General features: G+C 46.0%; 1 protein-coding gene across 18 annotated transcripts in view; it reads left to right on the plus strand.

Moving 5' to 3' along the window:
• Positions 1 to 22091, plus strand: part of MAPKAP1 (MAPK associated protein 1) — a 271024-nt gene extending 248933 nt beyond the window's left edge. For all 18 annotated transcript variants that reach the window (XM_074016541.1, XM_074016545.1, XM_005582208.5 and 15 more), the window contains 2 exons: positions 14916 to 15013; positions 20449 to 22091. In XM_074016541.1, the coding sequence (XP_073872642.1) occupies positions 14916 to 15013; positions 20449 to 20574 (224 nt within the window). In that variant the 3' untranslated portion in view covers positions 20575 to 22091. The remainder of the gene's footprint in view (positions 1 to 14915; positions 15014 to 20448) is intronic.
• The last annotated feature ends 316 nt before the right edge of the window (positions 22092 to 22407 follow it).

Genomic DNA, 22407 nt, shown 5'->3' on the forward strand with positions numbered 1-22407 from the left:
TGTGGGAGGGAAAGACTTAGAGTGCACCACAGGATAAAGATGGAGAAAAACCGTAAGCAGACAGCCAGCTTGCATCACCTGATGTTGAACTGTCTTCTTAGGTTCTCTGACCCAGTTTGGTTTCCAGTAACCTCAAGCTGCAATCTGCTGTTAAACACGCAAATCACTGAGCTTTCAGGGAACAGTTTGCCGGAGTTGGATAGCATTGGCCAGGCCTCTGAGAACTCAGCCAAGCCAACATGTGTCCCATTGACTGACGTGGTCATCATGAGCTGACATCTGACTTGTACACTAGGCATGCCTATTTATTTACACTCCCTGCATCCTCCAGAAATCCAGCAGCTTCTGTCCAGTCGTCACCAGTGCCTTGATGACTTTCTCTAATTCTGCCTAGGCACAGTGAGCGTTGAAAAGTGCCTCTGGAATTTGGAATCAGCCAAGAGCAAGTGTGGCTCTTCAAAAAGGGGCATGGGGGCACAGTGGAGAACTCACAGTTGTAGGACAAGGGAAACCCAACATCTTACTCTTAAACTATTTCTACTTACCCTCAGAGTATGATAGATGGTACCAACGTACTTGTCTGTAGTTCCTAGAAAAAAAGGTGTTTTGATACAGTGGGCCCTGGAAGGGTCAGCACTCTGAATGTAGGAGTCAGAGGATTCTACTGTGGCCCTGGACAGTTGATAAGAAGAGCACATCTCCCGTGTTCGTCATCAGGCACTAGAGTTGCTCATAGGGGACGTTATGGGTATGTTTACAGAATGTGTAAGAATGTCTATGAGGAAAATTGATTGGTGCTGAGATACTCAGTGAGTTTTCTTACATTCTCTGTCAATTTTCTTCATTTTTCCCTCGGATGTATTAATAAATAAGAAAGAAAATTTGCTTGTGTTGATTGGAATATGGATGTTTGTTAGAGTAGAAAACATTTTGAGGGTACCACCTTTTGTTTTCCTCCTGGGAGAAGCCTCCTTTTTGCTATTAAGTTTTCACTTAATTGTTGACTTGGGCTTTATGGACTCATCGTAGCAAACAATTGCTTAGGTAAAATGAAAAATTTGTATATATTTGCGTTTTCTTAGATTTTGATTACCATTTTCTCAAGTTCATTCTTTCTTGATTTTAATATCAGAAGAGATCCTAATTGAGAAGAGGGTAAGGGCAGGGGCTGTTCCCTACTGAAAAATTCTGTGTGAAAGATTTCTCAGCTGGATAAATGATGGGGATAATCTGTTTTCCCTTGCCTCCTGCCAAGCTCCAAATTGTGTTTTCATAATAAATAAACGGAGAGCTTAGATTTTAAGTTATTCTCTTAGACATGGAAAAAGTAAGCCATAGTTACATGAAAATCAAAATGTGTATTGCTTACAAGACTCCATATGCAACTTCCAACACATGGTACCTGCTACCAGATTAGCCTTTCTATCATAAGTGATTAGAAAACTGAACAAAATATAAAAAATCACTTTTGGACATTAGAAAATATGCAGTTCAGGACTGTGATCCCTGAGAGAAAGGTAACAAAAGAGGTGAGACTGATGATCACCTCAGCTTTTCTCCAGAGTTTTGCAGGAAGAGAGAACCCAAGGAAAGTATGACAGTCTCACTGAGCTGGAAGACAGAGATAAGAGGTGGAGGAGGCTAAATCAACTGAAATTTGCAGTGTAGAGTATGGAAGGAAGAAAGAGCTCTAGAAAGAGCCCCTTGAATCTTTCACTGTGTACTAAACTATGCATGTCTGCAGTGGGACCTTGCAAGGCTGGGCACACAACTACTGGGGAACTATAAACTAGAGTTCTGACTAACCAGAGTGGAGCATCCAGGACATTTAATAGTGATTCCAGGAAGGCCATATCTTAGGAATAGGACTAAATTAGCCATAGACTAAAGACTGCTCTAATCCTTGCCAAAACCTTAAAAGGAATCTTGAAAGGATCAAACGGATCCACAAATAAATTAGCTTCTACCAGAACAAAGCCCAATACTCTAAAGGGCAGCACAATGCAGACACCTACAGTGTAATATTGATAGTGTCCAGCATTCACTTAAAAATTGCTAGACATGCAAAGAAGCAGAAAACTATGTCTCATAACCAAGGAACCAATCAATAATAATAGAACCAGAAGAGTCAGAGGTGATAGAATTCACAGAGAAGTGCCTTAAAAGCTCTATTATAAATATGTTCAGGGACTTAAAGAAGAACTCAAAAAGAAGAAAAATTAAAACTGAAAAAGAACCAAATGAAAATTCCAGAGCTGAGAAATACAATACCTGAATCAAAAAATTCACTAAATGGGCCAGGCACAGTGGCTCGGGCCTATAATCCCAGCACTTTGGGAGGCTGAGGTGGGTGGATCACCTGAGGTTAGGAGTTTGAGACCAGGCTGGCCAACATGGTAAAACCCTGTCTCTACTAAAAATGCAAAAATTAGCCAGGCCTGGTGGCACACGCCTGTAATCCCAGCTACTCATGAGGCTGAGGCAGGAGAATCGCTTGAACCCAGGAGGCAGAGATTGCAGTGAGCCAAGATCACACCACTGTACTCCAGCCTGGACAGCAGAGTGAGACTGTGTCTCAAAAAAAAAAAAAATTCACTGAATAGGAACAGATTAGAATGATGATGTAAAAAGATCAGTGCATTACTTATCTATTGCCACAAAACAAATTGCCCCAAAACATAGGGGCTTAAAACAACAATAACATTTACTGTCTTACAGTTTGGTGGGTCAGGTATCCCACAGCTTAACTGAGTCCTCTGGCTTGAGGTCTCTCAAAAGGCTGCAATCAAGATGTCAGCTGGGACTGCAGTCATCTCAGGATTTCATTCAGACAGGTCTTCCAAGCTCGCTGAGTGCTTGCTGGCAGAGTTTACTTCCTTGGGAACACCCTCAGTTCTCCAAAGAGAAGCTTACATGATGGAGCTGGCTTCATCAAAGTAATCAAGAGTGAGAGAGTGCTAGCAAGGAATAAGTTACAGTTTTCTATAACTTATTCTCGGAAGTGACATCCCAACACTTCTGCTGTATTATTCGTTAGAAGCAAGTCACTAGGTCCAGTCCACAAACAAGACAAGGGCATTACACAAGGGCATGAAAAGCAGAAGGTAGGATCATTGGGAGCCATTTCAGAATCTGCCACAGTGAACTCTATGACAGAACAATAGAAACAACTATTCAAGGCACAGAGAAAAAATGGATGAAGAGATTAGAGCCTTTGGAGTCATAGCAAGTGTTCTAACATATATGCAATTGTAGTCTTGGTGATGGAAGGGAAAAACTATTCCAGATTTGATTAAAAATATCAAACCAGCAATCTTGGAAGCCCACTGAAAGCTAAGCATGATAAACTTAAAGAAAACCACACCAAGGCACATTATAATCAAACTGCTAAGAACCAGTGATAAAGACAAAAAATCTTAAAAGCAGCAGAAGAAAGAAGACATATTACATAGAGAAACCACGGTAAGAATGGTTGCTGACTTCTCATTAGAAATAATGCAATCCAGAAGACAATGGAATGACACCTCTAAAGTGCTAAAAGAAGGAAGTCTGTCAACTTAGAATCCTATGTTCAGTGAAAATATCCTTCAGAAAGGAGGGTGAAATAATGGCATTTCAGGCAATCAAAATTTGAAATAATTTGTTGCCACTAAACCTTACACTGTGAGAAGTGAAGGTCTAGAGGGGAAAAATACCAGAAGGAAACCCAAATCTGCACAGAGAACTAAGTACACTCAAAGTATCAGTTACCAATGATATGGGATGAACCAAGAAAAAGGGAAGGAGCGAGAGAGACCTTTTCCAGCAGGAATTGGCACACTGTGGCCCACTGGCCAAATCCAGCCCACCACCTGTTTTTGTATGGCCTGTCAGGCAAGAATAGATTTTACAAATAAACATTTGCAATTGATGTGATGATAGAGAACGCTAATTTTGGATCCCATTTAAGTGAAATGTTATTCCCTCAACCAAAGGGAAAAAAAAAAACTGCTTATTAGTAGATCTGTATTACCCAAAAATGTATTTGATGATTAAATTTTGAATTTTGTCAATACAAAATGTGGAATTTTTTTTCTCTCTTCTTATGTATCTACAAAGTACCCTCAATTTTATCTCTTGGTCCATAAAACCTAAAGTATTTACTATCTGGCCCTTTATAGGAAAAGTTTGCTTGTCTGAGAGTGAAGGTGAAAAGGGAAGCAAGGGGAACCTCCCCCATCAGACAGTGTTCCAAGTCCTTTATATGCATTATTTAATTCTTGCAATTCTGTGAGGTTGTATCTACACTTGTTACATCATTCTAAGATTGTTGGACTTCCTCTTAGGATTATGTAATCCTAACGACAACTTGTGAGACAGATAATATTCCCGTTTTATCAGTGAGTTAACCGGGGCTCAAAGAAGCTACATCACTTGTCCAAAGTTATCTGTAAATGGAACAGAGGTCCACAGTCTTCCCTCTGCCCCTGACACAAAGCCAAGGCACTTAAACATCTGTGTTTTCTTATTTTTTTTAATTTTTGTTTTGAGGGTTTTTTTTGTTGTTGTTATTGTTGTTAATAGAGATGGGGGTCTAACTATGTTGACCAGGCTGGCCTTGAACTCCTAGCCTCAAGCAGTTCTCTCATCTTGGCCTCCCAAAGTGCTGGGATTACAAGCATGAGCCACTGCACCCAGCCAACATCTGTGCTTTCTTGAAGGCAGAATAACCCTAGCCCCGACTCAGAGTGTATAAAGTCTTATTTTTTAAACAAATTTCATCTTTGCTAGGTTATCTGGTTTCTCTTCCTAAAGGATGTTAAATGCAGAATATTAAAAGAGGGGAAAGAGAATGACAAAACTTAAACAATAAAGACAGTGGGAAGTGAAAGCTAACAAGAGTTGACCAAAAATAAAACTAAACAAAAACTATTAAAGAGCATTCCAAAAACTCAGTAAACATTGTAGTATGGAGCAATTTTGTACAGCAGCTCATGCCTGTAATCCCAATTTTGTGGCACAACATAGAGCCTTTTGCAACCCTGGGAGAATCATGATGTTCAGTACTTAGAAGAAAGTGGTAAAACAGTATTTTATTTTCCTTATAGTCTAATGCAGAAGGAAGGTGTGTAATATGGAATTTGAATGCTTAAAATGGAAAAGCTTTTTGCACAAAGGTTACCCTAGCTCTCCACTCCAATGATTCTGGATAGATGAGGTTTCATTTGTAGTAATTTAGCCTCCCATAGAGTACTTGCAAACTCAAGCTTGTCATAGACTTTAAGTCCTTCCAAGGAGGAAATTTCCAGACGCAGAACTTGTTTCTTATCTACTTCTGTAAGAGCTGAAGAATAAACCTCAACCAATAATTGGTTATTGAAATGCCATGTGGTATTTTACTAGAACAACTTACACATGAATTGAAGTGTCAAAAGGCCCTCATAAGCCATTGTTCTTTATTTATTTCCTGAAGTACATGGGAGCATTTCTGCTGCATTCAGAAGCAGGGTACTTGTCTCAAGGAATAGCACTTGTTTAATTATTCGAATTGCAGGCTGAACCAGCTGTTTGTTTCATGGAACATTATTATAACTTGAAAGAACAACTGACAAACTATGGTTATTCAAATGAATATTGGGCAGACCTTTTCTTGAAAATGAAGGAAGTGAGTCTGTCGCTTCAAGGAGAACAAGTGATAGTATTTATTGCCAATGATGAAATTCAAACTTTCAGGTGAAAATTAGAGTTTTGGAAAATTTCCATCACTGAACTTGGCTTCTCATTGCTTAAAGACTTCCAGTATCGGTGGTGATATTAATGAATGTGATTTTTTTTTCAATATTGTAAAATGAAATATGTCAACATTTGGAAGATCTGCATAACTCAGTGAGCCAATATTTTCCAGACTACTGCATGATGTTGCAAAATCAGGCAAGGGGAAAGATTCAAAATGTCAGACAGACCAATAGATTTTAATGTAACAGAATACAAAAAAGTTTATTAATGAGGTTTATATTCCACATTGCAACTAATCTTTAAGAAAATACCATTTATCAAGTTCAGTGTAGTATCAAAGAGGAATATTTACAAAGAAGAACATTAAAACATGCCTCACTTTTCCAAAAACATATCTGCGTGAGGCTGGCCTTTCTTCATTTACTTTAACCAAAACTATGTCACAGCAGATCAAATGCAGAATCAGATTGGATAATCCAGCTGTTTTCTGTTCAACCAAATGTTAAAGAGATTTCAAAAACATAAAATAGGCTGGTACGGTGGCTCATGCCTGTAATCCCAACACTTTGAGAGGCCGAGGCAGATGGATCATCTGAGGTCAGGAGTATAAGACCAGCCTGGCCAACATGGCAAAACTCCGTCTCTACTAAAAATACAAAAATTAGCCAGGCCTGGTGGTGCACCCCTGTAGCCCAGCTACTCAGGAGGCTGAGGCAGGAGAGTCGCTTGAACCCAGGAGGTGGAGGTTGCAGTGAGTCAGGATCATGCCACTGTACCCTGGGCAACAAAGTGAGACTCTGTCTCAGAAAAAATTTTTAAAAATCTCACTCTTATTTAACTTTGGGGAAATGTAAGGGTTTTTCCATTTTAAAATATGTTAATTTGTAATGGGTTTATTATTTTAATGAATTAATATATATTTTTTAATTTCTTGGTTTTAATTTCATTTATTTTCTTTTTTTTGTTTTTTTGTTTGTTTTTGAGACAGAGTCTCGCTCTGTTACCCAGGCTGGAGTACAGTGGCTAGTGACATGATTTTGCCTTAACTGCAACCTCCACTTCCCAGGTTCAAAATTCTCATGCCTCAGCCTCCCAGCCCAGCCTCAGGCACACACCACTATACCTAGCTAGTTTTTGTGTTTTTAGTAGAGACGTGGTTTCTCCATGTTGGCCAGGCTGGTCTCAAACTCTTGGCCTCCCAAAGTGCTGGGATTATAGGTGTGAGCCACTGCGCCTGGCTGAATTTCTAACACAATAAATGTTGATAGGTATAATCCACATAAGCTTTTTGGACTCCTCAGTAGTGTTTAAGAGTATAAAGGGCTCTGAGACCAAAAAGTTGAGAACTGCTGATCTAGGGTCTTGAAAATCATCTTATGAAGCTTGAACTTAATTCTGAGGATGATAGGAAAAGAAGCACTGCAGAGTTTTAAGTAGGGGGATCCAGATGGCATATTTTAAAAGGATGACTTGAGGCCAGGAGTTCGAGACTAGCCTGGCCAACATGGCAAAAGCCCATCTCTACTAAAATTTCAAAAATTAGCTGGGTGTGGTGGCGCACGCCTGTAATCCCAATTACTTGGGAGGCTGAGGTGGGAGGATCACTCAAACTCGGGAGGCGGAGATTGCAGTGAGCCCAGATCGCACCACTGCACTCCAGCCTGGGCAACAGGGCAAGACTCTGTCTCAAAAAAACAGTAAAATGGGCTGGGTGCGGCGGCTCAGCCTGTAATCCCAGCACTTAAGGAGGCCAAGGCAGGCGGATCACCCAAGGTCAGGAGTCCGAGACTAGCCTGACCAACATGGCGAAACCCTGTCTCTACTAAAAATACAAAAATTAGCCTGGTGTGGTGGCAGGTGCCTGTAATTCCAGCTACTCAGGAGGCTGAGGCAGGAGAATGGCTTGAACTTGGGAGGCGGAGGTTGCAGTGAGCCGAGATCGCACCACTGCACACTAGCCTGGGTGACAGCGAGACTCCGTCTCAAAAAAACAACTGTGAGTAGATGTTTGAATCTGCAGAAGACATGATCAAAAGAAGGAAAACCAGAGAAAAAGCAATGGATGATCAGGACCTGGGTGAGGGCTGTGGTACCAGGATAGAGAGGGACGGAAGATAAACGTGAAAACTAGGCGACCAAATGCCTGGTACTTGGTGCATGGTGAAGCCTCTAGTTGTGCCACCACAACTGCCAATTTAAGGGGAGATGCTGATGTCGGTTCTGGACATGCTGCACTGGGGGACATGTGGAGGTGGCAGCTGTACCCACTGGTCGGCTCTGAAACTCTGGAGAAAGGTATAGGCCACATAGCTGCTTCAGCATCACCAACATGTGAGTAGTAACTAAAACCCAAGGACAAACCTGACACAGGAAACATGCAGAGTTAGAGAAGGTGCGGATCAAGGATAGAACTCAGGAAGACCGTTGCTTAAGGGACAGGTGGAGGTCCAGAAGATCACAAAGGAAATGTGAGAAACAGATGACTGGAGACATGGACCGAAGAATCAGGTGACCGTGCCTCCAGGGAAGCCAGGACCTTAAGAAGTGTCAAAAACAGCTGAGAAATCTCTACCGGATCTCTCGACATTGAGGGCATAGTGACCTTAGCAAGGGTGTTTTCAATACATGAGAGGAAGGAGGAAAATTACATTGCCATGGGAGTTTTTATAATTAGAGATTTAATTATGTCTATAGGAAGGAGCAAGAGAGAGAGAGTGAGTTTGAGAATCCAGGCAGAAATGTAAGTAGGTCAGGCACAGCCCCTGCTCTAGAGGTCAAAGAGGTCATTATTATAGTTGCCCAGACCGCTGCCCCTGCAGGGGGGCTTGGGAAGGAGCACCCTCTTTTGCCAGTTGAATTACCTTGAGCTGAAACTCCCTGCAGGCAGCTCAGAACTGTTGCTTACAGTGGAGACCCAACCAGGAGGGAGTTTTCAACCCAGATAACCGCAGTCCAGCATTTCCTACTAGGACCTACAGAAAGATACAGCTTTGCCTAAAACAATGTGTGTGTTCCTATCAGTTTCCCCCAAGAAATCCAATGAGAATGTTCCCCTCCCAGGCCAGAGGGCCCAGAAGATATCATACCTTGGAAACTCAGTTTTCAAAAATTATCCTTGCCTGATGCAAAGGAATGAAGAAAGAATCCAAAGCCTCAAAGCTGTTCTTTGTAGCCTTATTTATAGTACTGGCAATTTTATAAGTAACCTGGAAGCCCAACAGAGATAGCAGCATGACCTGTAGCTCGCATCTACTGGTTGGAATAAAATGCAGCCATTGAAAAGGGTGATTATAGAAATTGTTGCAAGGGGGAAAGGGGTATGGTAAAATGTTAACTTAAAAAAACTAAGCTCAACTTCTAGCATACAACCTGATTACAACTGTGAAAAACAACAGGCGAAAATGGTTAGGAAAGAGACCATGAATGTCATTGTGCTGGTGTTGGGATTTTGGGGTGGGGTATGGAGGTTTTCCTCTGTCTTCTAAATTTCTGATATTTTTAATAAGGAAAAGAAGCAGGTTTATTTTTATTTTTTTGGCAAGTAGTGACACCTGGGGGTTTAGACAAAGGTGGGCTGCAGGCTCATTCTGGCAGCTCCAGCTCTGACCCATCATGGCCAGCCACAGTCAGTACTGGCAGGTTGTGTTAGAAGAGACCCTCCCTTGAGACTTTTCCTAAGGCAAATGGAAAGTAAAAAATTGATAGCCGGGTATGGTGGCGGTTACCTGTAATCCCAGCTACTCAGAAGGCTGAGGCAGGAGAATTGCTTGAACCCAGGAGGCGGAGGTTGCAGTGAGCCGAGATCTCACCACTGCACTCCAGCCTGGGCGACAGAGTGAGACTCCGTCTCAAAAAAAAAAAAAAGTAAAAATTGAGAATCAAAAAAAGACTCTCCTTTCAGTTGATTTGCAGTAGCAGTCTGGAAGCACCTCTTTTAGCAGAGTTGTGAGTGCTGTTCCTGTATGTTTAAGCCGTCCCATCTCATGACCACAGCAGCCTCTCCAACATGGCCACACCCCTGAATTGGCCAGAAGAACCTGTTTTTTCAGCACAGCCTCCTGTTTTAATTGGAATCCATAATACAGAAGATGAACTACAGTGCAAAAGCTTGAAGTCTCCACTTCTGACATTTGTGCCACTAATTAGTTTCTGCTTGGTATTAAATTCCATCTTCTCTGTCTTACTTTGAAAAAACTTACATAAGTGTAAATACAGTTCTGCATATCCAGATTTTCATTTCAGTACTCAGGAGTGGAGGTACAGTTTCAGTATCTGCCCTGAGCATGTGACCAGTGCTTAGATGCCACATTTATACCCTCTTATATTGCATTTTATTTCTATGGCACTGTAAAAGCAAATCTGCTCAAAGGAGGCTCAGTTAAAAATGAAATCTTCAAAGTAATGGGCATTTTATCATCAAATATCAGTTCCATCATAGTTAAATGAATTACCACCTCCATCCATTGAGTCCCTGCTACATGCAGGGATGTATGTGACATAGAAGAGATCACTGACAGATGCTGTCCCCTCCTTTACAGCCAGGCAAACCTTGAAAGGAACAGTGCCTTGCCAAGGTCCCACAGCTGAAACATGGCAGAGCTAGGGTCTCATCCTAAGTCTAACATCAGGAATTATGCTTTTTTCCCCTGTATCTCAGGCTTTTGTTAAACCTTAATTTAAACAGAATTTAACACAATGCAAAATAATTTGAGCTAATTTGAATATTAAACTTTGCATTTTTTTGAAGTCATACTAATAATATAACTTTTTCTCATCTGATTTTTTTTTTTTTTTTTTTTTTTTGAGATAGAGTCTCACTCTGTCGCCCAGGCTGGAGTGCTGTGGTGCAATCTCGGCTCACTGCAAGCTCTGCCTCCCAGGATCAAGCAATTCTGCCTCAGCCTCCTGAGTAGCTGGGATTCTGGGTGCTTGCCTCCATGCCCACCCAGCTAATTTTTGTATTTTTAGTAGAGACAGAGTTTCACAATGTTGGCAAAGCTGGTCTCGAACTCCTGACCTCAGGTGATCCATCCACGTCGGCCTCCCAAAGTGCTGGAAGTGCTGGGATTACAGGCTTGAGCCACTGCGCCCAGCATCTCAGCTATTTTTTACAAAGCTTGCTCCTATGACTCAACCCTGTTCCTATGAAAACTGCTGGTGGTCTTGGAATTTTCAAGGGTAACTTGCCCAACTCTGATTCCCTCTAATGCCCCAGGACAGATGCCTGGTGGGCTGCAGCTGACGAGGTCATTGGCTCCCTGTTCCTCTTCTACCTGAGATGAGCCGTGAGGTGTCTGAGGCTGACCGTATCTGATAACAGGTGTTCTTCTCCTGTTCAGTCAGTGTTGAAGTGTGGGCAGTTCCTTCTTCCCAGACACCTATGGTGGAAATTTACCATGTGGCATAAATTACTCATGTTTATTGACAGATTCGTTTCCAGCAAGAGGTCAGTGAACTTGTTACACTTTAATATATAGGTCTTGGTCTGGGTGAAGTCATGGAAGTGTGAATTCTGATTATTAGTGATTATTCTGTTGCGAAAGAGTCTCCCCATCCTGCCAACATTGCCTTCTCTGTAGTTCTCGCCTCCATTCCTTTTCAGTATCCTTTCTGCACCTGTCTAGCTCAAAACTGCACTCACTCCTACCTGGCTGACTATGGGAACTGCTTACCTCGCCTCCAGGCTCCAGGGAACCAGGTAGAACACCCTAAAACACAGTTTGCCCATTTCTTTCACTTGCCCTGCTTAAACCCCACTAGTGGCCCCCATCAGCTGGTGACTCCAGGCACTCTCAGCCCTTTGCGACTGCCCCTCCCTCCCACCTGCCTGCCACGCATGACCCTGGTCTGCCCAGAGCTCCCGTGGAGACCGTGTATGTTTACCCATGCCGTATCCTTGCCCTGTGGTATCTTCCTCTTTTTCATCCTTCTCCACCCTCACCTTTACCCGGCTGACTCCCTGCCCTCCTCCAAAACTGCCGAGGTGTCAGCTCCTCCCAAGAAACTGCCCCTGGTGACTCTTCTCCACCCCTGGCCAGGCGCTTCTGCCCTGGTGTCTCCACGGCAGCTCCCTGTGTTTACCTTCTTCACGCTCATCATATTTGACTCTCAGTGTTCATTTCTCTGTCCTTTGCCCTAGCCTGTGCTCCTGGCAGAGCCCAGACTGAGGAAACTGCCCTTCTGGCCGCCCAGTGAAACAGGGCTGCTAGTGAGGGGAACTCAGGGCAGAAACGCCTGCAGAGTGAGTCCACCCCATGTCCTGTGCCCCATCACGGCTGCTGATCTTAACCTGCACTTGCCTGTCAGGGTTCCACTCATCACTCCTTGCAGAGAGCAAGAGGGGGCTGTCTGCTGTGGCTGTCCACCATGCCTCAGCCCAGTGATTAACTTAGAAGCTCTGTCATTGTTCAAGTCCAATCACAAGTGCTCCACAGAACATTCTCTGCCCTCTGTTCCCCTCTCCCCATGGCGTGAGTGCTTTCACTGGAAAGGACAAACAGACCAGAGGCTTGAGGGAGAGTGGGGGGATGTCGGGACTCTTCCTCCTCCCCACCTGCTTCACTCTTCCTCAGATGGGTGCTGGCATGAGCCCTGGGATGGTCAGGGGACACACAGCCTCCACATGCAACCAGATACATTCAAAATTCAGAGGACGGGGGATTTGGGGTCACTTGGTTCAAATATGCAGCCTTTCAGGAAACTTGGCTTGGGATTTTTTTGTTTGTTTTTTTCACGTGACTGTGCAGATGAACCACAGGCCTCCCCTCTGTCAGCCCACAATTGACATGCTTCATAGGCACCACAGTCCCAAGGGGACAGCGTCAAAGCTTCCTCTCTGAGGCTCCTAGGCCGTGCAGACTGCATACTACATGTGCTATGTATAGATTGGGCTCTGCTTAAAGTGCAGGAAACCTTTTTAACAGTGTCTCAGTTGCTCAGGCAAAACATGCTGTAGTGCTTTGAGGTTTGGTTCGGTTTTGTCAGTGACAAGCAGGAGCAGGTGGTGTGGATAGTCCATAAGCTGTCTTATCAAAGTGGTCAGTGAACCCCGAAGCTTCGGGTCTGCAGGTCTCCCTAAGACCTTCTGGTTCTTTGTAGCCCCAGGCCCTGGTGTCTGTCTGTCGTGGCCAGGTGTCAGCAGGAAGACCTCCTGGAGGGGGTGTCTCTTTGTCCTTCACAGCCCTGTGTCCTTTGTAGATGGCTCTGCTCGGTCACAGCATGGCCCACAAACGTGCCCGCATTGTTCCTCCACACAGGAATGTCGCCAACAAGGTTCTGATGCGGGGTAGATCCTGTGAATGTGAATGTATACAGACGCACACACAGGTACCTCTGTGTGAGGCCCACCTCCTTATTAGCAACACAGAATTTATGTCTTCACAGAATGATCAGCTTCCAGTCAGGAATGCTAACATTTTAGTGCCATGATTTAGAATCAGGCTGAATTTGTCAAATGTCTGAAAGTGAGGTTTTTCAGAAATTATTAGGTAATTTTTTCAATTTAGGATTTATAGTCACAATTAGTACATCATAATGATGTTTCCAGGATAAAATACCAGTGGCTCAACTTTTCTGGCCACAAATGTACAACATATATCAGTTTATTTTTGGAGATCTGAAAAATTAGCTACTGTAAATAAAGTCCCCAAGAAGATTTCTCCGGGAAAGAGGTGAACTTACAGTAATGTGGGTGATATATTATTAATTAATAACTATGACCAGCCGCTGCTTCAATTAAAAGGACAACGGATGAGAAGGACTAATAGAAAGGATATGCTGAATTTTAATCTTACAGGCACTAAGGTCTGTCGAAAGACTAGGGAAGGTCATTTCTGGGCATTTTGCAGAAGGCCTTCGTATTAGAGATGTCGCCTGCTATTCCTTGGTCTGGGAAGGTTTACTGAGTACTGACTACGTGTCTCTCTTGGGCGCTGTTCCTTTGCTTGCCAGTAATGGAAACCACCTTCAGTAGCTTAAGGAGAAAGAAGAATTTCTTGGAAGGCCACAGGGGTCTCCTAGAACCCAAGGATAACAGTGCCGATAGGCCGGGGCAGTCTCCATGGGCCTGAGACTGGAAGTCCCAAAGCCCCTCATCTTATTCTGAGTCCTTGTGCCAGTTTAGACAGCCCAGCATCTGTGTCTCCATTTAGAAGAGGGAATCTGATTGACCTGTCTAGACACAAAAGGACAGGCCCAGGTAGTGTAGCCATGGCTGTAGTTACGATAAGACAAGCAGGTTCCTTTGGAGAGCCATGGTACCATGTGGTAGACCCACACAAGAAGTGCACCTAGAAGTGTAGTTCTGAAGACTCACCCAAGAAGGCGCCAGCTGAGCTGAGCCACCAAGGATCAGCAGGTCTTTTCCATCCAGGTCAGTGAGAGAGGACATCCCAGGCTTGGGGAAGAACCTGTGGAGAGACTGGTGTCGCAGGTGGGAGTGTGCAGCGCCCTGGCAGCCTGTTTCCTGTCGGGGCAGCAGAGTGAGATGAGGCTAGACCAGGAAGCAGTCCCAGAAATGACAGTATCATCCTGAGAGTGGTAGGACAGGGCCTGGAGAATGGGGACCTAGATCAGATTTATATTCAGAAGTTCTGCCCCCTAGAGTCGGTCGCTTTGTGAAGTGCCAGCTTTCCATAGCCCCCGCCCTGCCCCCGTCCTCCCAGAGTTAAGATGACCTGAGGCCTTTGGGAGCAGCTTCCAAGCAAGGTCTAAGCCTGGGATTCCCCCTCTCCAGGCAGGAGTCCCCTCCCAGCAGGAGCCCAGGCTCTGGGAGCAGCCTCATAATAGTATGGCTATTGACCCTTCTCCTTCCTATTGCTCATTTATCTGACTTTAAGCACAGTTAGTTTATTTTTAGAATAATAATGTGGAGTTAATTAGCCTTCTCCCTTAAAAACACCACCTTTTCCATGTAATTATCATATAGCAGCAGTTCCATAAAGCCTTCCTAACGTGGCATTCCCCTGAATGCATTCCAGAGTGGAATGGGACCTAACTGGCTGTTGAGTCTTTTCAAAATTTTTTCATTGTCTATTTTATACCCAGCCTGTAATGAGAAAATGAACTACTCCTGGAAAGACTAGGTGCTGCTCAGCCTTCACTTGCTCTCGCTCAAATTGGAATGATAGGGGAGAACATATGGAGGCCCCCACCGTAGTTAACTCACCAGAACCCCTCAACACAGTTTTCTCTCTCTGCAGGTCACGCAATATTTAAACTCACATATCTAAGCAATCACGACTATAAACACCTCTACTTTGAATCGGACGCTGCTACCGTCAATGAAATTGTGCTCAAGGTAAGTGTTCCTTCTTGAACCAGAGACGGGGTAGGTGGGTCCAGCTTCTCTTCTGACTGTTTCGGGCATGGCTGCAGCCCCACCCACTCCGCAGCTCTATACAAGGCTCCCGGGCCCAGTTTGGCAGAGGAGGAGCATCACAGCTTGCCAGCCACCTAGGGGTGAGTGCCTGTGCCAGGGGCCACACCAGCCCCAGGTCAGCTGCTCTGCATCTGCTTCAGTCAAAGCAGGACCCTTTTCAGTTTCCTCCCAACCCCGATAACCCTGGCTCTTCCTGTATTTGTTTATTCCTTTTATGTACTGTTTATTTTCCTGCTCCTTGAAGCTCCTAGAGCAGACTCTGAGGAAATTATTATTGTTTTGAAGATACCTTAATTATGCTCAAGGTGATTTTAGCAACCTGTTCTAAACATACCTAACTTTCTGCTAGACTTGTATGTCACCATACCTTAACAGTATACTCACCGAGCACCCTCCATGTGCCAGGCCAGGGCCTGGGATGCCACAGTGACAGATTCTGTCCCTGCCCCTGGAGAGCTTTTCCTCTACCAGAGGAAACAGGCATAAAACAGAAAATTACAAAGAGATTGTTAGTCTCAAAGGTGTGGGTGTGTCACAGTAAACTGACTTGGGGTGGAGGTGTGGAGGCAGGGAGAGCTGAACCCTGAAGGATGACTGAAAAGGCACAAATGTTGACCAGGTAAGGAAAGAGGAAGCACCACAGACAGGCAGCCTGGGAATGGGCTGAGGCAAGGCAGGTACAGGGGACTAGGGGGCTGGTGGGGCTAGGCCATGCAGGGCCTTGCAGAGTGGAGTGTGGCTGAGGGGAGCTCTGCTTGGCATGGGAAGCTCCAGGGGTCTTGTGGATTTGGGAGGTCTGGGGTAGGACCCAAGATGGTACGTTTCCAAGAAGCGCCAGGTGCTGCTTTGGCCGCTGGTCTGAGCACCACACTCTGAGTAGCCCTGAACTAGGGGTCTCAGCCTCTCCCAAGCAGAGAATCCTTTCTTCAAGCCAAATCTTCCATAGGTTGATCAGATAGGAAAAGCAGCTGCTGTGGCAGAGCAGCGGTGAGGACCAGAGAGGGCTCCCCCACCCCTAGTTGTGTGATCCTGGCTAGTCACATCACCTTTCTGGGCCTCAGTGTCCCCACCTGTAAAGTGGGGATCATGGTACCTATGCTACCCCACCCCACCAGGGCTTCTAGAGTACAAGTCAGATGAGACGTGGTAAACCTATGTAAGTTATCATTCAGTCTCTTCTTAAGAGTTGAAGTCATCAAATAATAGCAAAAATAGCGAAGATATGCTGAGGGACTGCCCAGTGCAGGACCTGGGCCAGAGGTTCTGCATCTCCCATCAGAGTGCATCTTCACAGCTCTGTGAGGTCATGAGATAAAGTTGTTCCCATTTCCCAGATGAAAAGTGAGGCTCAGGAATAAAGTAGCAAAGCCAGGATCATGACTCTGGTAAGCTGGCAGAACCAGAACTTGCCCCCAGATTTGACAGATGTCAGACTTGTGTTTTAATTCCCCAGATGTGCATGACCTAAGAGTTGAGTGGGAGATTTCAACGAAATAGAACTGCGGTCCAGGAATATATTGAGACACATTCCCCATGGCTGCAAAAGATTTTCAAAAGGAGTAGATGGCAATTTAAAAGAGCAGCTGGAAGGACAGTTTGGAGCAGGGACAGAGTAGCATGATTAGCTGGATGAAAGATAGAGGGTTCATAGACCACCCTGATCAGAGGCCCCCTTGGACCAAGGAGTGGGGACACAGGGCCTGCATGGGAGTGCTTGCAGCCAGCGAGCTTCGAGTTACCCACTGGAGCATCACAGACAGCACAGGCACCTTGTGGAGAGTGTTCAGGGACCTGGCAGAGAAATATTCCATTACCCCGATAAGGGCTGGACTTTTTTTTTTTATAGCCAGCATTAAAATATTCAAGACTTGAGAAGGATTCTAGTAAAATTATAATCCTGTGTTTGACATCAAAATAATTTTCACAACAGCAGATTGATGACAGAAACACAGGTTTATGACTTCAGTATGAGACTGTGGAAGATCAAGTGCAGCGAAATCATTTTACACGTCCAAACGCTCCCTCGAAGCAGATGCCTCTCCGCAGAATCCCTGAGGCCTGTCACCTTCCCTAAGGTGTCTGTTTCCATATCAGAATATTTGTAGAAATATTGCATCATGCACAAGACTCCAGAAGAGTTATAGCATACCCAGGCCTGATTTACTTAGAGCTAATGATCATGATCCTGATGGAAAATGAGATAGTACTTCTCCCACCTCTGATTTTTTTTTTTTTTTTTTTTTTTTTTTTTTTTGAGACAGAGTCTTACTCTGTTGCCCAGGCTGGAGTGTAGTCATATGATCTCTGCACATTGCAACCTCCACCTCCCGGGTTCAAGTGATTCTCCTGCCTCAGCCTCCTGAGTAGCTGGGATTACAGGCACCCACCACCACGCCTGGCTAATTTTTGTCTATTTTTAGTAGAGACGGGATTTCACCGTGTTGGCCAGGCTGGTCTCGAACTCCTGGCCTCAAGTGATCTGCCCACCTCAGTCTCCCAAAGTGCTGAGATGACAGGCATCAGCATCAGACAGGAAAAGCCGCCACGCCCGGCCCCATCTCTGATTTTTATAGCAATTGGAATACTTAGTTTTATCCACCATTCCTGCAGTGTCATGAGTGTGTCTTTGTGAGCTTTGCATCAGTACCAAGCAACAGAAGCCAGCCGTGTGTCCTGGAACTTGGCAGAAATGTTGTTGTCACCAGAAGCTCTTCAGGGGTCAGTTTAGACTCTAGTAATGCATGCTGTTGTTCTAGAATTCAGGAATTTTACATAAAATGAGAGCTTAGATGGAAATTGAGGGGAGTAAATAAGAGCCCCAATCTGATGTCAAATAAACGATCATGAACAAGCAAGCCTCCATCGAGCTTTTTGCGCTTGTAGAAATATGAACATCTCCCATTTATTGAACACCAGCTACATGCAGTACATCTTATGTCCATTATCTTGTTTAATCTTCCTGACCGCCCTCCAGAATGTAGACATTGTCCCCGTTTTATAGATGAGGAGATGGAGGCCCGGGGTCACAGAGCACACAAGGGTGGAGCCTCTACTTGAACCTGGCCCCGAGAAGCTCCAGAGCCGCCCTCTTCCCACCAAGATGTCACTGAGCTAAGCCGTGGGTGGCCCCTAATTCCACAGGCTTTGACATGAATCTCAGAGGAATTGTCGGGCTCTTCAAATCAGGTTCTTCTCGTGATCGAGTGATGGAGGCTGTGGCTTTATTGACCATGAAAACTCCCTATATTTTTATGCCTTAAGCTGTAAACTGCATTGAAAGTGAAACACTCTATAGTGCATAAAATTGTGCAAGTTTAAGCCACAGCATATTAACCAGCTAATGGCAGACCAAAGGGCGTTTTTATCTTTTGATTATTACATTAATCTTCCATTAAAATTATCTATGTGATTATCACAAAGCACTGAAGATAATAAATTTGGGAAATAGTTGGCTTGTTAAGGATCATTTTAAAACGCTTTTGTCAAGTTATATGTGCCAAAAATACGCTGAAAACACTAGGTTGGCTAAGTGTGCAAACAATATAATCCAAGATTGCTTTTATTAAGAATGAATAAAACCTCTTATTTCCATACATTGTATTGTCCCAAATCATCAACCTGGCCCTGCGGTCCTCATGATTTATTGCTCTCAGCTGGTAACTTGGCGAGGCAGCGGGCAGAGTGTGTCAGGCCTTCTGTACTCACGCACCAGCCTTTAACGCCTGCTGCTCCAACCAGCAGAGCAGAAAGTTGGGAGGGACAGTGTTGAAGTCTCGGCCATCTGAGGCATTGCCATGTCGCGCTGCCTCTCCCGGGAGTGCTCTGGTTCCTTCTCGGAGTCAGCAGAAGCTCCTCTCCCTCGGGCACAGGACACATGGCCCTCAGAGTAGAATCAGCAGAGGCAGTGGCCGGCCTCTCTTGTCAGAAATATTCGGCCTTCTAGTCATAACTTTTAGATACTTGCAGGTGAAGAGAGAGAGCGTCTGTTCACCAAAAGCCCCAGCCAGAGGAGCAGAGGAGGTGAGGGGCTGCAAAGCGGGAAGGGGTGTTTGCCAGGCGCCTGACACCTTCTAGCTTTGTGACCTTGACTAAATGACATTGTTGTCATTGGCCTTGACTTCCTCACCTGTGCATAGGGATGACAGTGGCGTCTGTCTCAAGGTTATTGTGAAGATTCCATGGGCACTGAAAGGCACTCCGAGCAGTGCCACTTGCCACCACTGATTTCACACTGCTGCTGCCACCCCTGCCCAGGCACAGGCTGTCCTCTGCACTGGGGCATGTGCATCCCACTGTAGCACCCCTCCCTGGCTCCCCCCCACCTCATTTCACGAAGCCAGCCAAGCTCTCGCAGTTCCAGGGACACTCCCCTGCAGTGTGCCCCTGCTGTGCCTTGATGCATGCTGCGTCTCTCCTCCCTACTCTGTACTCAGAAACTCCTGTGTGTCCCTCAGAAGCCAGCTCACTCGTTTCCTCTGGAAGCCTTCCCTCCTCCGCACCTCCCTGATACTCAGCCCCATTCCTTGGTGCTCCTCTGCCTGCTGCAGTGCTGGTTCTGCTGCTGGACACTCACTCACCAGGCAGCAGGCTCCCCAGGGCCAGGACCAAGTCTCAGGGCTGTAGTGCTGGGGAAGCGCCTGGCGGTGCAGCTGCTACACAGAGTGGGAGATGCACATGTGGCTCCGGCACACTCCCAGGGCTTCGTGGAAGCAGCAGCCCCGCCCTTCACACAGGGCTCTCACAGGCCCTCTCACGGCTCTCACCCTGACTGCCGGGTGGCCTAGGACACTTTGGCCTCCCTCTCTGAGCCTCTTTCCTTTTTGTCAAGGGAGCCCTGCCTGGCCGGGCGCTCATGAGCCCAGAAGGAAGCACTGTAGTGGGAAGCTCTGCGCCTGGCTGGTGGGAGGCTGGATGGAGGGCCTGTCTTGGTTTGCTTTTCATCCCTATGTTCTCGGCCTTCACACAGGGAAAGGCAGGCTCAGAGACGTTATGTGCATGTCCAGGTCACACAGCAGGTGAGAGGCAGAGCCAGGCGGCCCAGGTCACAGTCCTCCGGGAGTGGCTCATGCCAGGAGGGAGCACAGACTCCGGAACCTGGAGAGCTTGCTGCTCACCGACTGGGAAGCCTGAACAGGCCACTTGGCTTCTCCAAGCCTCTGTTTTCCCATCGTGGAGCGGCGGCTCTGGGCCCAGCCGCTGCCAGGTTGCTGTGATGACTGGACTCCTTCCACACGACAGCACCTGGCCCTGAGGCACCTGGCCCAGGTCAGGGCCTTCCCTGCCACCCCCTCCTATGCCCTGGGTGAGTAGGGAGCGGCTGGCGAGGTGACCAGTCTGTGTGCTCTTGCTTCTAGGTTAACTACATCCTGGAATCGCGAGCAAGCACTGCCCGGGCTGACTACTTTGCTCAAAAACAAAGAAAACTGAACAGACGTACGAGCTTCAGCTTCCAGAAGGAGAAGAAATCCGGGCAGCAGTGACACTGGCCTCCAGCCTCAATCTGTTCCGTAGCTCAGAGCCTGCCTGCCAGGGCCAAGTGCCCTAGAGCCCACCCAGTGTCCTGAAGTCCTCGGGGGAAGGCCAGCTCCTGGCTCACTGGCACAGGGCAGGCGGGCCCTCGGAGAAGGTGTTGGGGGGCCCCCTAGGAAGGAGTGCTGGGGACATTGCCATGGGGCGGAAACCTGCTTGGCAGTGGCTTTGATGAGTGATGCCTGGGGGCCAGACCACCCCCTAGAGGAGCCTCGTGCCACCCAGCCACCTTCACTGCCTGCCACCCTGCCCGAGGATGTACAGAGCTGTGCCCACACATTTCCTTGCAACTTGATCAAATTTCTTAAAGCAAACAAAGAACAAAAATGTACATTTCTGGTTTTCCTTTTAATAAACAGGTGTACTCTTCATCATGGTTGGTATGGTGGACCATTCTTTGGGGCGGAGGATTGATTATGTTATTCTCTAAAATCTGTTCCCATATTGAACAGGCAGATTGGAAAAAGCTATGGTTCGATTTCTCAGAAGAAATGTTTAGGTCTTAGTCAATAGTTTTAACTATGCCATTTGTTTAAATGAGTGCATTTGCTTCGAGGGTAGTGTCTTACTAAAAGTTAGGAACAGAGACCTGGTGGTGTGTCCAAGGCCGTGTCACTTTCCCCTTCAGCACACCCCAGCTTCTGACCTCAGAGCCCAGGAGCTGTGTGGACAGTGCGGGGTGCCCGGAGGAGGGCGATGGCTGGTGCGGAGGCCGCGCTTCTGGCCAGACATGTCTTTCCGTTTCTTAAGTAGCAAGTGTAGGTTTCAGCTGGCAGTTCCACCTGCATGTGGATTTTCCCAGGATTGGAATTTTCTCTGCTTCGCTGCCTTGGAAGGGGCCGCATTCCCCTTTCCTCTTCTCCTTACAGTGCCTGCCTCCTTGTTCAAGCAGGCGGAAAGCTGCTGTTTCTCACGTTTCAGGGAGGGGGTGAGCGGAGGGAGACCTGTGTCCGTGCCGTCCGGCTCCCTGGGTGGGAACAGGCAAGGGATCAGACGCCCCTGACACCACGCCTCTGGCCACACCAGATGCCTCTGCGGTCCTCGACAGCCTCTTCAGCGCCCCTCCTGCGGCGATGTCCTTTCTCACTGTCCCCAGCCGGGGCCGGGGACCGGTGTGTCACTGAGGACCTGCATTAGAAACATTTTTTAAATTGTTGTACAGGAAGAGATGCGTCTAAAACAGCATCTCAAAGCGAGTGTATTTCTTTGCGCAAGGGGTCATGTTGATGAATTCTTCTTTCATTCTGATCTTTGTTCAGCCGACAGGAGCATCCTTTTCTAATGTCTTCCATTCCTACCCCCTACCCAGAATTAAAAGAAATATTTGTAGCTTGCTATCTGTATTTGAATTTTTAGCAATTTTATATTTAGATATCTTTGAAAAATGTAAATGACTAATTTGGTCATTAAATCTTGTGACATATTCAATATTAAAATGATATTAAAATAAAAGTCGTATAAATACCCACTTTTGCATGTTGCATTGAATTCTTGAAGTCTGGAGTACGTGCTGCCGGAAACCATGACCGCCTGGAGCCTGCTGGGTGGCGGCATTAGACGAGGAAGCAACATCTCTGAAATGCACAGAGGCCTCCTCGGTGCTAAGCACGACAGGCTGGCCCTCTCCACTCAGGGGTGACACCAAAATCATCACCTCTTTCAGCCACAAAATCAATACCTTCTCTTACCGTGAAATGCGACACTCTCAGTTTACATAAATACATGGCCGGGTGAGGGAAAAGTGGAAAGGGAACACAGCAGCCACCGCCCAGGCCCAGCACTGA

This window comes from Macaca fascicularis, chromosome 15, assembly GCF_037993035.2.
Source record: "Macaca fascicularis isolate 582-1 chromosome 15, T2T-MFA8v1.1".
NCBI lineage: Eukaryota > Metazoa > Chordata > Mammalia > Primates > Cercopithecidae > Macaca > Macaca fascicularis.